The sequence below is a fragment of the Catharus ustulatus genome, chromosome 2, assembly GCF_009819885.2.
Source record: "Catharus ustulatus isolate bCatUst1 chromosome 2, bCatUst1.pri.v2, whole genome shotgun sequence".
Lineage (NCBI taxonomy): Eukaryota > Metazoa > Chordata > Aves > Passeriformes > Turdidae > Catharus > Catharus ustulatus.
In genome coordinates this window covers 77,283,177-77,298,498 of record NC_046222.1, presented here as the reverse complement: position 1 = coordinate 77,298,498, position 15,322 = coordinate 77,283,177, and the positions used below count along the sequence as shown (strand labels likewise).

The 15,322-nt window shown below is 35.3% G+C and overlaps 1 protein-coding gene across 1 annotated transcript; it reads left to right on the top strand.

The window, feature by feature from the left end:
* The first annotated feature begins 672 nt into the window (after window positions 1–672).
* On the top strand, window positions 673–14,924 carry SLITRK6 (SLIT and NTRK like family member 6). The gene is made up of 2 exons (XM_033052382.1): window positions 673–1,237; window positions 4,605–14,924. The coding sequence occupies exon 2, from the start codon at window positions 4,620–4,622 to the stop codon at window positions 7,140–7,142; it is 2,523 nt and encodes an 840-aa protein (XP_032908273.1). The 5' UTR covers window positions 673–1,237; window positions 4,605–4,619; the 3' UTR covers window positions 7,143–14,924.
* The last annotated feature ends 398 nt before the right edge of the window (window positions 14,925–15,322 follow it).

The following is a 15,322-nucleotide window of genomic DNA, read 5'->3' as shown; positions in this document are numbered from 1 at the left end:
CTTTAAAAATGCCCTCTCCCAAACCAGACCGTTTTTTATCAAAGCAGTATTTCATTGAAAAACAATGCAATCTCATATGGGCAGATACCAGCACTATGCTAACATCTGTAAAACAGACAATTACAGCCAACCCAGCCTTTTTCCTACAGAACAAGATGAGCAGTTTTTAAAAGGGATGATGGCAGTCATTGTGCAAGCATAAGCACTAATATTCCATAATTTTATTTTTTCCAAAATAAATTATGTGCAACTGTGCATACTCACCCCTTCCCCAGTCACACTGAGTGGACTGGATTGAGAGCTTTACAGTCCCATTTATATATTTGAATAGTTCTGCACTTCAACGTGATAGACATATTTTCCAGAGGACAAAGTTTCCCTTGTGGTGTGTTCTGTGGAGTCTATTTGGACTGGAATGCTTTCAGGTTTCTAAAGCAAGCATTTGCAGATACAAACTAAATGCAAGGTCTGCCCAAGAGAACAAATTGCAAGAGCTGCAGCGGATGTTTACTGTTTTGCAAAATCGGGCATTGACAGTCCTTAAGCAACCTAGAAGATTTTTAGCTGAATTTTGCTTTCTGAGGCTCACTTAGATAAGGGGAAAAGGAGGTGAGAGAAATTGCAGGAGGAGGAGCTGATCTGTCTCAAGGTGGAGCTGTATCTTGCATTAAATGACATTGGCAGATTAAAGCTCTCTAGTGGGGAAGGGCTTAAAGGCTGAGTCAAAAGCCAAGAAGTCTCTTTATTTACGCCTACTTCCCAGCCCCTGGCAATCTGACTAATAACAAACTGAGCTAACAAGAAAGACTAGAAAGAACAGAGAGAACACAGGAGCAGCTTGCATCTAAAAATCTGACAAACCAAGTGATCAAGTCAAGCTCTGCTGAGCATCTTGTTTGTTTACTGCATCCAAATGCTTGCAAACAGTTAACTATATGCAGAAAAGTCAGCCTAGCTGTGAAGTATGCTGTGAATTTTAATTGAGGAAAAAGGACAACTGCTTACAGGATGGTCTGACGTGCACGGCTGCCTGAAAGATTTTTTCAATCGAACGCTTTGTACTTTGTCTTCTGAACAAGGATTTTAACTTTATGGAGCTGTAACATTACCGGAGCTTACAGCAAAGCGAAACTCAAAAGAAAGTGTGCATTTTTCAGAGGGGAAAATTGCATTACATGGAAACAGCTACTCCAACTGTGCATTACTGAGTGTATCACAGAGTCTTGCTGCTGTACAGGTAAGAAAGACTCCAGTTAGTTAATAAGCTAAGCACATGAGAATTTCATTTCTCAGTACAAGTTGCATTTCTTTTTCTGCATGACTTTGTGTAACTTTTATGGTAAATTATGGCAGTTCGTACTGTATTTTAAACAGTTTGGAGGAACATTTATTCAAACTGATTACTGTGTAGAAAATGTGCATTAAGGGAACGCTGTTTTTTAATCCCTTGGGGGAGAGGAATGGGTGTTTGATTTTATTTCCTCAAGTGCAAAAGTGGTATTAAATGCATCACCTGACTGTGATTCCCTTAAGAATTTAATTTTAAAAAAACCCAAAGGCTTGTAAAGGCTTTTAGAAATTGCTAATTCTTACCTTGTGGTTTTGAGAATCATCAACATATATATATATATTTTTCAAATAGTTGAATTAAAACAACCAAATAAATAAACTCCCAAGCATAATAAAACAAGCTATTTCAATGTTTTAAAACCAAAACAACTGTTACTTAGTAAGCATGAGATGTCTTTGGTGTAAGGTGACTACTTCTGGAAGCATTCAACTTTGCCTCATAGAAAGAACTGTGAAATATTTTAGTCTTTTAGACTTCCTATACAGTTTAGTTACAGTATGCAGTCAAGCAGTGACTTACATGAAAGCAAATAAGGTGAAAAAACCCCTTAACTTACCCTGTGGAATTTGCTGAAAAACCTCACCACATGAAAAGGTCAGTTTTTCAAGTCTTTCAAATTACATTTTATTGTATTGTGAATTCTTTCAGTTAAATGTTAATCATCTGTTACATGACAGCAGTTCTTATATTACAATAGCAGCCCACTGAGAACTTCATTGCATGTTTCTGAGTGTTTAGGAAAAAAAAAAAGACTGAAGAAAGGAAAAAAGAATAGAAATCTCCTGTTAATTTTTGCTGTGTGGGTATATATATGTGTGTGAGAGAGTTCTGGCTGTGCTGCTTACAGAAGTATGACGATGATTAAAATGTGAATGGAGGGTTACAAACAGTTACAAATACTGTTACTTTCATCTCTGAGGGGAGAGCTTTCATTTTTATAACCTGATTTCTCAATATGCAATAGAATTCAACATGCCTTACAGATTTTTTTTAGTTTAATTTTGCTCAAGGACTTTATAAGTGTTGTTTGAATTGATGCAGATTGACGCTGGAATTTCTAATGAGAAAAAGTGTGCAGAAATGAAGTTGAATTAGTCATAGTGTAGGTTTGAAGCTGGCATCCGTGTCAAGAGCTTGTATTTTTTACCTTGGGTCACTGGAAAGGATAGTGATGCATGTAAAGCAAAAATAAGTCTAGAATAATATGATCCTAGAATTATTCTGCATACTTCAAAATAACATCTTGACATGATGTGTCTTATCCAATATTTCTTGAGGAAACAGACTTAAAGGCGTATATATTAAACACAGGCAGCTGGAGTTCAAGGAGGGTTATATGAGACAACAAAATTATATTGCAACTACTAAAACAAAGATAAAGGCTCATATATTTAAGGACCCTTTTTCCCACACTGTGAATTGCACTTACTGCTTCTAAACTCATGTATCTACTTTAACTTGCCAGAAGCTACTAGTGGAGAAAAACAAAATTCACTGTGCACACATTTGCTGTCGTTCTTTTTATGTGTGTGTGTGCGTGTGTGTCTGTGTCTGTGTCTGTGTCTGTGTGTGTAATACTCATGCCACAGCAGTTAAGTGCCTGCATGTGTAAAGCTTTGCAATCTGTTCTAAGGGAAGCCTTGAGAAATAGTTCTTCTAGTAACCAAGGTGCATGATACTTAAAATATGCATTGAAGAGATGCCAAATCATATGGGCCACTATAAAAATGTTCCTGCATGTAGTTGAATTGATCTTTGTAAAAGGTTCTAATCTTTCAGAAACTAACACTGGTTATGTGGTGACATTCTGTACCTCATGTTTCAATAGCTTAGTTTGAAAGATTCTGATCTTTACTAGATGGATTACTTAAGAATCTTGCTTAGTTCAGTCCTCAAATAAATAGCACATCCCATAAACATTACTTTTTAAAAAATCATCCATTGCATTTTAGGGGTGCTTTTTCATTATTTACTTTGGTGGAAATGTGGAAATACTTACCTAAAGATTATAAACAGTGATTTCACTCTACCTTATATATCAAGAGTTACCATTGACCTTGCTAATTAGGCAACCTTGACAGAAAGAAACAGAGAATCTTCTCATAGACTGTAAGACAAATTAATTCAAAGAAATTCAAATATAAATTTTACTTGAAATTCCATAGCTGTATTGTAATGACACATTTATCAAGTGTTTCAAAGTTTAAGATCAGATTGAAACGTGATAATTATATTACATAATATATGAGTGATGCTGGTGATAATTTTTAATTTGTAAAGCACAGTCAGTTTCATATACATTTCACTGTGGAAATTGATGATTATAATCATTGGGAAGAGTCTAATATTAATCTTAAAAAAAAGTTTGCCTTTCTTGCTTGCTTCTTCTGCCCTGTACTGCATTGTCAGCTCTCTCTTTTTAATGTTAATGTTTTATGAAAATTTTTGTATGTATATTAAATGCAAACATTACACTACAGTGTGCTGTGGCCCCACTTTCACCCACAAACTACAATGTGTGCATTAAAATTTAAGCGAAGAGAGATTATTACTTTGTCTACTTCCTTTTCTGCTTATGGGTACAAGGATTTCAGAAGAAATACCCTTTAATTTCCGTACTTAATGCAGAACCATAGAGAGATTCCCTGTATCCTGACAGAATGGGTTTTGCTCATAACACATTACTGATCCAAAACAAATCTCATTTTTTCTCTCCAGTAACTGGGTAAAATTAAGTTAATTTTAGCAAGGTACTCTTAAAATGTGCAGTGCTACATAGTGACATAAAGCAATGATTCAAAATATTATATTAGCTTTGATAGAAGATGCTTGGGACAGTAAATTATTGGTGCTGTCCACTGGCAGACTATAAAGTATATAATTAAAACCAACACACTCCTGATTACTTCCTACTTTGGATATCAACATGAAAGTACTGCAGATTTCCCCTTATGACTCTGTTTATTCATTCAGTACATTAAAATAAATATATATTCTCTAAATAGAAAATAATTCAAGGGTTTTGCATGATATGATATTGTTTGGAAGGTGAAGTAGCTCAATAACATGCATTAGGAGTATTTTTTTCTTGCTATTACACTAGGGAAAACAAAAAAAACCCAAAACAAAACAAACAAAAAAACCCAACACCAAAGCCTTTGAAATCATAATTATAATTTTTCTTTTTTTCTTTTTTCTTTTTTTTCTTTTTTTTTTCTTTTTTTTTTTCTTTTTTTTTTTTTAATATATATAGACTCTGCTGGACAAGATGAAGCTTTGGATTTTTGTTCTATGCTCAATTGTGGTTGCATCTGATCCTTTCCAGTCACAGCCTTCTTTTTCTTCAGTCAGAGGATCTTGTCAGAGTCTGTGCTCCTGTGAAGAAAAGGATGATACCATGATCATCAACTGTGACAAAAGAGACATCAAGACGATATCGGAAATAAATGTTCCACCATCACGGCCTTTCCATCTTAATCTGTTAAACAATGGTCTGAGTATGTTACACGTGAATGATTTTGCTGGCCTTGTTAATGCTATTTCTCTGCATCTTGGTTTTAACAATATAGCAGATATTGAGCCTGGGGCTTTCAATGGTCTCAGCCTTCTAAAGCAACTTCATATCAATCACAATTCTTTGGAAACACTTAAAGAAGATACGTTTAATGGATTGGAAAATTTGGAGTTTCTTCAAGCAGACAACAATTTCATCACAGTGATTGAAGCAAGTGCCTTTAGCAAGCTCAACAGGCTTAAAGTGCTTATTTTGAATGATAATGCTATCGAGTATCTTCCTCCAAACATATTTCGTTTTGTGCCATTGACCCATTTAGATCTGCGTGGAAACCAGTTACAGACACTGCCCTATGTTGGCTTTTTGGAACACATTGGAAGAATACTAGACCTTCAGTTGGAAGACAACAAATGGGCCTGTAACTGCGATTTGTTGCAGCTGAAGATATGGCTAGAGAACATGCCTCCTCAGTCCATAATAGGTGATGTTGTGTGCAACAGCCCTTCAGTTATCAAAGGCAGCATATTAAGCCGACTGAAAAAAGAATCACTATGTCCCACCCATCCTGTTAATGAACTTGAAGACCCTTCAGGATCACTGCCCTTGGTTGTAACCACCTCTATGAGTGATAATCATCTATCCACTAAGGTGATTCCTCTCCTGAAAGCTCCTACTAAAGAACCAAGTTTAGTGCTTCATACTTCCAAGCCTACTACGTTTCCAGGAATCTCTTGTCCTGTCCCTTGTCACTGCACCAGCCATATGCTCTCAGGAGTTCTTATGCACTGCCAGGAGCGAAATATTGAAAGCTTGTCTGATTTAGGACCCCCTCCTCCAAATCCTAAAAAGCTTATCCTAGCTGGAAACATTATTCAGATGTTATTGAAATCAGATCTTGTGGACTATGCCAGCCTGGAAATGCTTCACCTGGGGAACAATCGCATTGAGATCCTTGAGGAAGGTTCCTTCATTAATCTGACTAGACTACAGAAACTATATCTCAATGGCAATCATCTTACAAAGCTGAGTCAGAATCTCTTCCTTGGCCTTCAACACCTTGAGTACTTGTACCTTGAATATAATGCCATCAAAGAAGTTTTGCCAGGGACGTTTAATGTAATGCCAAAACTGAAAGTTCTCTACCTAAATAACAACCTTCTTCAGGCTTTGCCACCCCATATCTTTTCAGGTGTTCCCCTCACCAGATTAAATCTGAAAACAAACCAATTTGCTCATTTACCTGTGAGCAATGTCTTGGATGAACTGGATATGCTGGTACAAATTGAACTTGAAGACAACCCTTGGGACTGTACTTGTGATTCAGTTGGACTGCAAAAATGGATACAAAAATTGAGTAAGAATACCATGATGGGTGATATTTTTTGTAAATCTCCTGGGCACTTAGCAAAAAAAGAATTGAAATCTTTAAACAGTGAAGTCTTGTGTCCAGATTTAATAAACAGCCCTGCGCTACCAACTCATGCCAGTTTTGTAGTTGTGACAACTTCTTCTCCTACTGCCAGCACTGCAGACACCATCCTGCGGTCCCTCACAGATGCTGTCCCACTTTCTGTTCTAATATTAGGACTGCTCATTGTGTTTATAACTATTGTATTTTGTGCAGCAGGAATAGTTGTTCTGGTTCTGCACCGGCGCCGAAGATGCAAAAAGAAACAAGCGGATGAACAAGTGAGGGACAGCAGCCCTGTCCACCTTCAGTACAGCATGTACGGGCACAAGACAACGCACCACACCACGGAGCGCCCAGCTGCCACTCTCTACGAGCAGCGAATTGTTACCCCCATGGTTCAGGTGTACCACAGCCCCTCCTTCAGCCCCAAGCATACTGAGCAGCAGCAGGAGGAGGGAAGTGAGAAGGAAGCTAATGATTCCAAATATCTTCGCCGAAGTCTCCTGGAAAGAGAGAACAGCTCACCACTTACAGGTCCAAATGTCAAATACAAGGCAGCAGATCAATCTGCTGAATTTCTGTCTTTTCAGGATGCTAGCTGCTTGTATAGAAACATTCTTGAAAAAGAGAGAGAACTGCAGCAACTAGGGATCACAGAGTACCTAAGAAAAAATATTGTCCAGTTCCAGCCTGATATGGAAGTTCGTTATCCTGGAACACATGAAGAGTTGAAGCTAATGGAGACCCTCATGTACTCCAGGCCCAGAAAGGTTTTTCTAGAACAAACTAAAAATGAGTATTTTGAACTCAAGGCTAATTTACATGCTGAGCCTGACTATCTGGAAGTCCTGGAGCAGCAAACGTGAAGTGATAATACATTGTCTGGGGCAGAATTTCGGTGGTTTTACTTTAAGGTGGAATCATTGTAAATAAAAGTGCCTTATAATAACATGTCAACAGTCAGAACTTAAGCACAGCAGTAATCCTAGCAAAGAAAAACTCAGGGATCACTGTGGGAAGCCATGGGGTTGTGTGCAGGCAATATATCACACCCCAAGTTAAACATGAATTTTGTGTGATTGAATTGTGGGTGGAAGATTGCTTATTGCAGTATTCCTCTTTTTGAAAAGGTCTGTATGCCACTCTCCATTCTGTTCTCTCTTTCCCAACCCATGGAAAAAAATGTTCATTTCCTTTATCCCTTCTTTTTTTCCCTCAATTTAATTAGATTTCTTTTAAAAAAAAAAAAGACCAAAAAAAAAAAAAAGAAAAAGAAAACCCCAACACTTGTGTTTGTACTTATAACCTTAGAGTGTATACGTTAGGTTAGTACATGCACGGCATATTTGACCACTGTCCACAACTACACCTAACATACCTTTGTAATAAAGGAGTTGAAAAGTTGTCATACTAAATGTCAGTTAAAAAGGAAAAAAGATAAAATATTTTTGTGTATTCACCCAGAGCCTGCAAATATTTAAGTATTTTACACAGAAGTTCATGTGCATTCTATATCAGTATGTGGAAGGAAAAATATGTAACTATGTTTACCCAACATCTTCAACACAGAAAACTGCAAACCTTTTGCTACTTTCCCTATCTGATAGCTTTACTTAAGTTTGGACAATCTTTTCTTGAACTGCTGCTATAAAATATTGTGTATCACTGGTGTTTCAACTCATAATCCTGGGCAATTTGAAAAGCTACTGAGAATCAGCTGTAAATATGTTACTGTGTTCAATAAGTTTGATTTTTTTTTTTTAAATGGATATACATATGTATATAAATAACTTCTGTGCTGGCTTTAAATATTCTTGAAGGAAATGAGTTTGCTGTGGCTAGGAATTTCCAAGTGCATATACAGGTTCTTTTCCACCATAACCAAAAGCAACGCTCGAACAGAATAACTGCAACAATACACACATGAGGAAGAATAATAGTATTTAGCTATTTGTACAAAAATATATTTTCTGAAATTAGAAGAGAACAAAATGTTGTGGGCAGTATAGATTACAAACACGTAGAACACTGCAGGTTTATTTTTGCAATGAATTCTCACTGGATTTATATTTACTATTTATTCTGTATAATTTTGTATTTTTTCTTTCCAACTCACAAGAAAAGAAAAAGCTTATTCCTGGCTGATTTTCAAGCTAATCAATGAACTGGTCTCTATTAATGAAAACGAAATAAAGAGTTTTTTAAATGTCTTTTTCTTAAAGGTCACTTTTTAAAGAAGGCAGCAGCTTTTGCATGCACAAGTTCAAAACTACTCGGTAATTAAAAGACAGTGATTCTCACTCTTGTCATATGGACAGAAGCATCTTATTCTGAGTGCAGTAAGGCCATTCAATTTATGTGCATGACTGACATGGTGCCAAAACACAATTTCTGACCTGCATTGATCTTCCTCCAAGCAAATATTTTGTAAACTGACTATGCATGAGATTTTCTTTTCTAATTCCTCTTTGTAAAATGAAAAATCAACTCAATTACTACATGTATACATATGTATGCTATATTTAGCATTGAAGTCTTGATAAATTCAAAGTAAAAGGATATATTCTTTAGTTCAAAATACTGTCCATGTCTTACCTATTTGTATATATAAATAAGAGTTCTTCATATTCTTCTACATAAGTTTCTTACAGAAAAAAATCCTATATTACGTATGAAAATCAGATTCTCAGTTCTTTCAAATTTGTATAGACATAACAAATTTTATGGTGCTATATTGATATATGTAGTTTGAGGATCTGACCACATTTTGTCTCTGCTAACAAATCAACTTCCTTATTAATATTTTTGAGGTGTCACCAGTTTGTTTTGGAAGTAAAACTTGTTGGCTTAGAAAAATCAAAATTTCAGTTTTTGAAGAAGAAATATTATTTCTTCTTTCTATATCTGAAAATATTTTATTCAGAAAATCTGTCTATTTTGGAAGTATATGAAAAGTAAATGTGATGACAACATATTTGTTTCATTGCTATCTTTATTCCAGACAATGGAAGACAATGTTGAGTATTGCTTGTGCAGGTACGGGTAAGAAAAAAAGAGAAAATTTAGGTGCAATAACTTTGCATTAAATTATTTATGTTATGTTATTTTAGATGTACTTGCATATTTAAACACATGTAAAATGTGCTCCATGAACGTGACATAGAATCTAAGGAAACCTATGCCTTGATCTGGAGGATCAACTGGGAAGCCAGTGGGATGGTTTAGAGCATCAAAATAACAGCAGATGTCTCCATTTAAAGAATTTAGTTTCACACAGGAAAAAATTACAAATAAATTTATTATATGGAATAATTAAATGCAGTTTAAAACTGGATTTATTTAACAGAAATAGCACTAGAAACTTTGAATACTGAATCAGACCCATTAAATTGATCTTTTTCAAATTCTCAGAGATCTCAAATTAGTGTAGAGAAAAAAATCAGAATACAAAAGTGAATGGTATACTTGATAACAGAATTTATTATTTCAGTGTCTTTGGTTTCAGTAGTTATTTCCAAATAAAAAATGTGTGTAAAAATAACACCCTGCAGTTGGCAAGATACAGGGAAATGGTGATTCAAGCCCTCAGGCTTAGATTTAAGAGAAATAGCTTCAGACTAAAGACAATTGCCACATGCACAGATGTCACTTTGCTTAGCTGCTAACAGTTACTTGGCAGAATGCTGAGGACAACTGTGTGGCAAACATTCTTTTCCCTTGCAGTCCCAAAGCATCAGAAAGAAGAGTGAGCTAAATTGATGTCAAAGCAAGTCAGTTAAACAGCTGTATCAGAGTCTCCCACAGCAGGATTAAAGAGACCTTTACCATTTAGCTTTCCTTCAGAAGGGAGAGCCATGCCTTTCACTCGATAAGGACAACGGTGCTCTGTGGCAGTCTGCAACACCACAAGTGGTTTGGCAGTATCCAGGAATCTCTAGGATGTGACTCGCTGTCCACTTTCCTATCATCATGTTGCCTACTGGGCTGCCATGTAGTGAGTTTTTATAATGAAATGAGAAGGGATTGCCTATTGCCTTACATTCAGATAGTGATTTTTCCAACTATGAGGAAAATTCGCGCTGCCATAACAAAAAAGGACAAACGTTTGACCTTATATGATCATTCCTCAGCTAAAGAAAATAATTTTCTGTTTACAAAAATAAAATCATGACAAAAGAAAGGCATCACATAAGAAAGAAAGATGTGATATCTATTTCTAAAAGTTTCTTGGAATATTATAACAACCGGAAATATGTTGTTAATGTTATTGATGTTTGCAGAAAGCCAGCAAGGGTATTCATGATTTTTCTTGTTAAAACCCCATTGTCATTTTTTTCCTCAGTGACAGGCGCAGCTAAGTGTTTTGATACATTTTTACTTAGCTAGAATAATGGAGGTTGGAAGGCAAAGCATGTTTGATGGCGTGCAACAAAGTGGATCCATTTTTCTCCTGTCAGCATGATAGTTTAATTGAGTGCAAGAACAGTGCTTCGTCAAGCACGCTGGTGTAAGTGGCAGCTATGTTATTGTTGCTAGGGTACCTCAAAGTAACCAACTCTACCATTTTTCACCTCACATTTGAGTGCAGAAAATATATTAAATAATACCACAGATCTGTTACCTAAACAAACATAATAAAGCAATTAATTGCACTTTTTATTTTAAACTGTTCTTATATTTTCAACTTCATAGAAGACAAATGCATTTCTCTTACTTTTTCTTCCTGCTACAGGTAATTTTCCCACAGATTTTAGTATAGTATTTGACTATATTGCCTACAGTGATGCCTCTCTAAGCTTTTTAAAAGAAATAATACCCAGACACACCCTATCCAACAGACTATAAATATACACATCAGTTAAGGTATTTGCTTATTCAGAAATAGGCCTAATATTTTTATACATATTTATCCATTTGAAAGACAGCTCAACCTTTCCGTCATCTCTTTTAGACTGAAAACTGGTTTTTACTTTTTTTCAGTGATATGTCAACCTATCAGATTCAAATATAATCCTTTTTAACTTGCAGTCATTGTTTCTCTGATTGGAATCTGAGGATCAGTTTTCAATCCCTCTTTGCATGACAGAAATGTTCCCTGTGTGACTCCAAATAGAAGATGCTTGCCATGTACCACTTACTTACCTACAAAGAGATTACTAATTGTACAGTATACTTAAACTGAAGAAATAAGTTTGACCAGGATGGGAAACCACACCACCTTAGAAAGATCCATTTATCATGTGCTAATAAAAAAATTCTATTTACCACAAAGAAGACATAATTTCACAGGATAAAGTAATAGTGGCAAGAGGAAAGTGGAGACTGAATCTCAAAGTCATCACCAGAAGGAATTCTGGATTATCATTCTGAGGATGTCAATGTCTACAACAACATACTTCATCAGTCACACCGAAACAATCTGCAAGTTTCAGTACAGATGTACTGAAATCATCCTGAGATTAAAGACCAATCAAACAATTCAAAAGATCAGAAACTGTTTTAAGACTGGCACAAATGTCTCCCTAACACAGAATATCTACATTTCCATTAATGAATTTCATGCTCAGCCATAGACTACCCTCTGGCATTACGATATATTGCAACTGAAATGTACTCAGAGAGTTTTTCAATGTATACGTTGCCTTCAGTGGTGAGTTCCTCTAGGACCTGATTGGTGCTCCACTGGGGATTTGAGACAGGGAAGATAATCGTGTGTTATAAGTCAAAAACTGCATTCTTTTTCAATTTTCCAAAGTTTATGATATTCTTTATGTTCTTTGAGCAAATCCTTTTGTTCCTTAAAACAGAAGTTAACTGTAGCTGGAATCAATATGGCGAAGTTCATCTCCATACTGAAAAGATAAAGCATGGTGTTTTCTTTCCTGCACATCTCCTAACAGTCAGCCTTGGCTTTTTGACACAACAGAACAAATTCTAAAGAGCCACAGTCTAATGGAAAGCAGCTAACCTCGAGGAAGAACATAAAAGGCCAGATGCTGTTCAGCTCTATGAAAGCAAGATGTGATGAAGAATTTTTATTTCATTTATTCAACTCCACCAAGATGCAAGAGTGCAAGTACATGCGCACAGTGCATTTCATAAAACATTTACCAAAGTTTCATGTTCTAAGACATTAACTTCAAAACATCCACAGTATGTGAATATTACTACTGCAAGGACTACTTCTATTGCATTTTTACTTATAGTTTAAGAAATGGAATACAGAATAGAAGAAACAATACAGTTTTATGTTTCAAGGAGAAATGTTATTTATTACAACTTCAGCTGTTTGTTTTTGTTGAAAAATTCATCCAGATTATTTCATTTTCCGATAATTTTTTTTACAAGTTGAAAATTTTTTAAATCCTTCTACTTGTGATTATTTACCAATAAACTGCAGAAGAGTAGATAATTAGGTTTTCAAGTAGAAAGAAATCTGAAATCTTTTATATATGAAGAAATCTTACCGCATGCTGGCATAAACTTTCTTTTTAAAAGAAACTATGAAATGTATTTTGCCAGCTTATAAAAGTTAATATTATTTTTTATTTTAAATTAAGAACTCAGCATGTTTCCATTTTTCAAAATTCAAAGCCAACATAACAGTCTAATAATGACACATATTTGGGTTGAATGCATAGGATTAGAATGGTTCCATTCTAAGACATATTAACAAAAAAAATGCTGTCATATATAATCTGCTACGTTCCCTCATTTTCCCTACTAAAATGATGTAGTGTACTATGCACAATAAAACAACAAAAAAAGTACTTTTCCTGGGCAAGGAGACCAGACTAGACAAATTTTTTTATATCTTTGTTATGTAACTTTTTTGGAGAGTAAAATATAATGGATTCCCATCCCTACAGCACAGAATGCTTACACAATTCATATGGCATGCCAAACAGAAGGATTTTGCCTAGCTAGTAGTCTGTGCAAGCATTCACTTTTCTAAGTGCAAGGCTGTTGCCACTGCACTTTCAAAAAATCTTGTGTGTCAAATATTCTTTAGATATACCTGTTAGATCAGACCCCATAGATATCAGATATTTATGAAACTTGATACAAGAAGTTTCAAACTTGATACAAACAAGATTCCAAGTTGACAAATCTGGGCTACTTGGACTCCAGACACCCTGGAATTTTGGGTACTTGGAGGAGAGTGAAAAACGTCCATAATTTTTATAGAGGAAAGGTTCTTGAGCAAGAGTTAAAGACTTAGATTGCATTTCTTGAGTTCATTTCGCTCATCTTGAGGTGCTCAATGTTCCATAGTGCTGTATCACATTACTTAAGGATGAATATAAAACATTACTAAATCCAAAATGTAGCATTTAGATGCCATTCTTCACAAAAGGTAAATGTTTCCATGAAATAATAATGAAATTAGGATTAATATTTGAAGATTTTAATTGCCTCATGTGTTACACAAGTGTCTTTAAGTAATACATCACTTCAGAAGAAATGGGGGGAGGTGGCATTGCTATCTATTGATCACTCACACACTCAGATTTCCTGAAGGGAGATGTTTTGCAGAGGATAACTATCTTCAAGCTCCCATACATGATAACATGAAAGCTAAATCATATTTATAGATCCTAAAGTAATTTTTTATTATAGGCTATGAGGACTGAAATGCCATCTGAAGTTGGACTTCTTGCAGTCTCAGATTCCATGATTATTTTTATTCATAAAAATTCCTACAGAATATACAGAAGCTTTATTGTTTTCCTGTATAAAAGTAATCATGTAAAGAAAAAATTCTCCTCTGAGTTTTTTATTAATGCCCTGATCCAATGGTCATTAAAGCTAAGGAATTTTGTTTTTCAGATGCAGAGTGATGCAGAAACATCTCAGAAGTCTACGGTTTTGTCTGCACATTTACACATAGAAAAGAAAGTACATACAAAATCATTGGGCTGTTGCTGCACGCAATTCTTTTTCAAACAGCATATGGTGGAACCAGAAAAGACCAGTGCCTGTTCTTAACTATAAGACCTGGCCATATGTCAAAAATTACCTCATAATTTTTTTTCTGAAAACGCCCATGACACAGTCTCCTGAAAAACTAAATGGCATGTGTCTGTTTTTCCTCCTCATTTTTTCTAACATCTAAGTATGCTAAGAAGATCACAGTGTGGGTTATAAAGCTAAATGTGAATTGTGAACACATAAAAGACAATGGAATAATAAGAAAACCTTCTTCACTACTGCAGCACTGAGATACAGTACCTAAAGTACCCATGGAACCCCAGCCCCTTGAAGCAGGAGGCTGGACTAGACAGGCTCCAGAGGTCCCTTCCAGGGACAGTATCTGTGCTTCCAATATGATCCTGCAAATGACTTTTCTAGGGCAAAATAGTCTACAGTCCTTCTTTTCTATAAACAGGCTTTCAGAACATGAAATTAATGAAAAAGGTAATATTCACCAAACATTATCATGAAATAAAAGCTTTTCACATAACTCCTGTAAGATACAGAGATGCAGTAATATGAATGCTACATCAAGCAAACAGTACTTCTCTGATAGCGGTATAGTGGTGATGGTGTACTGTGGCTTCCTAAGTTTATTATTAAAAACACTTTCTTCCAGAATAGATGACTTCAGATTTCTAAATAAAATGCTGACAATATTTGAAACACTTAAAGAGTGATCCATTTTTATACTGGTGGAATTAATGATCATTGTTTTCTTGACATACTGTTGGTGTAATTTTTCACTCATTTCAAAGGTAACAATCTTAGATTTTCAGAGGTCTTCCAGGTTGCAAAAGTACTTAATATATTCTGTTTGTTAAAAGGACACGCTATTAAGCAGTATATGAGTAATGTATGTTTTAAATTTAAAATATTTTTTTACAAAAATTTTATTTTAAATCTTTCAAATTATGAAGCAGCACTTGGAACAAAACTCTTTCGTCTAAGTGCAGTGCTTCATGCTAATTAGTAATAAACCTTCTCTAAATTCTTCTATGGTATGTTATCTGTTACCTGAAACCCAATACTTCCATACAGATTTAGGGCAAATATTTATCCAATTATAGTT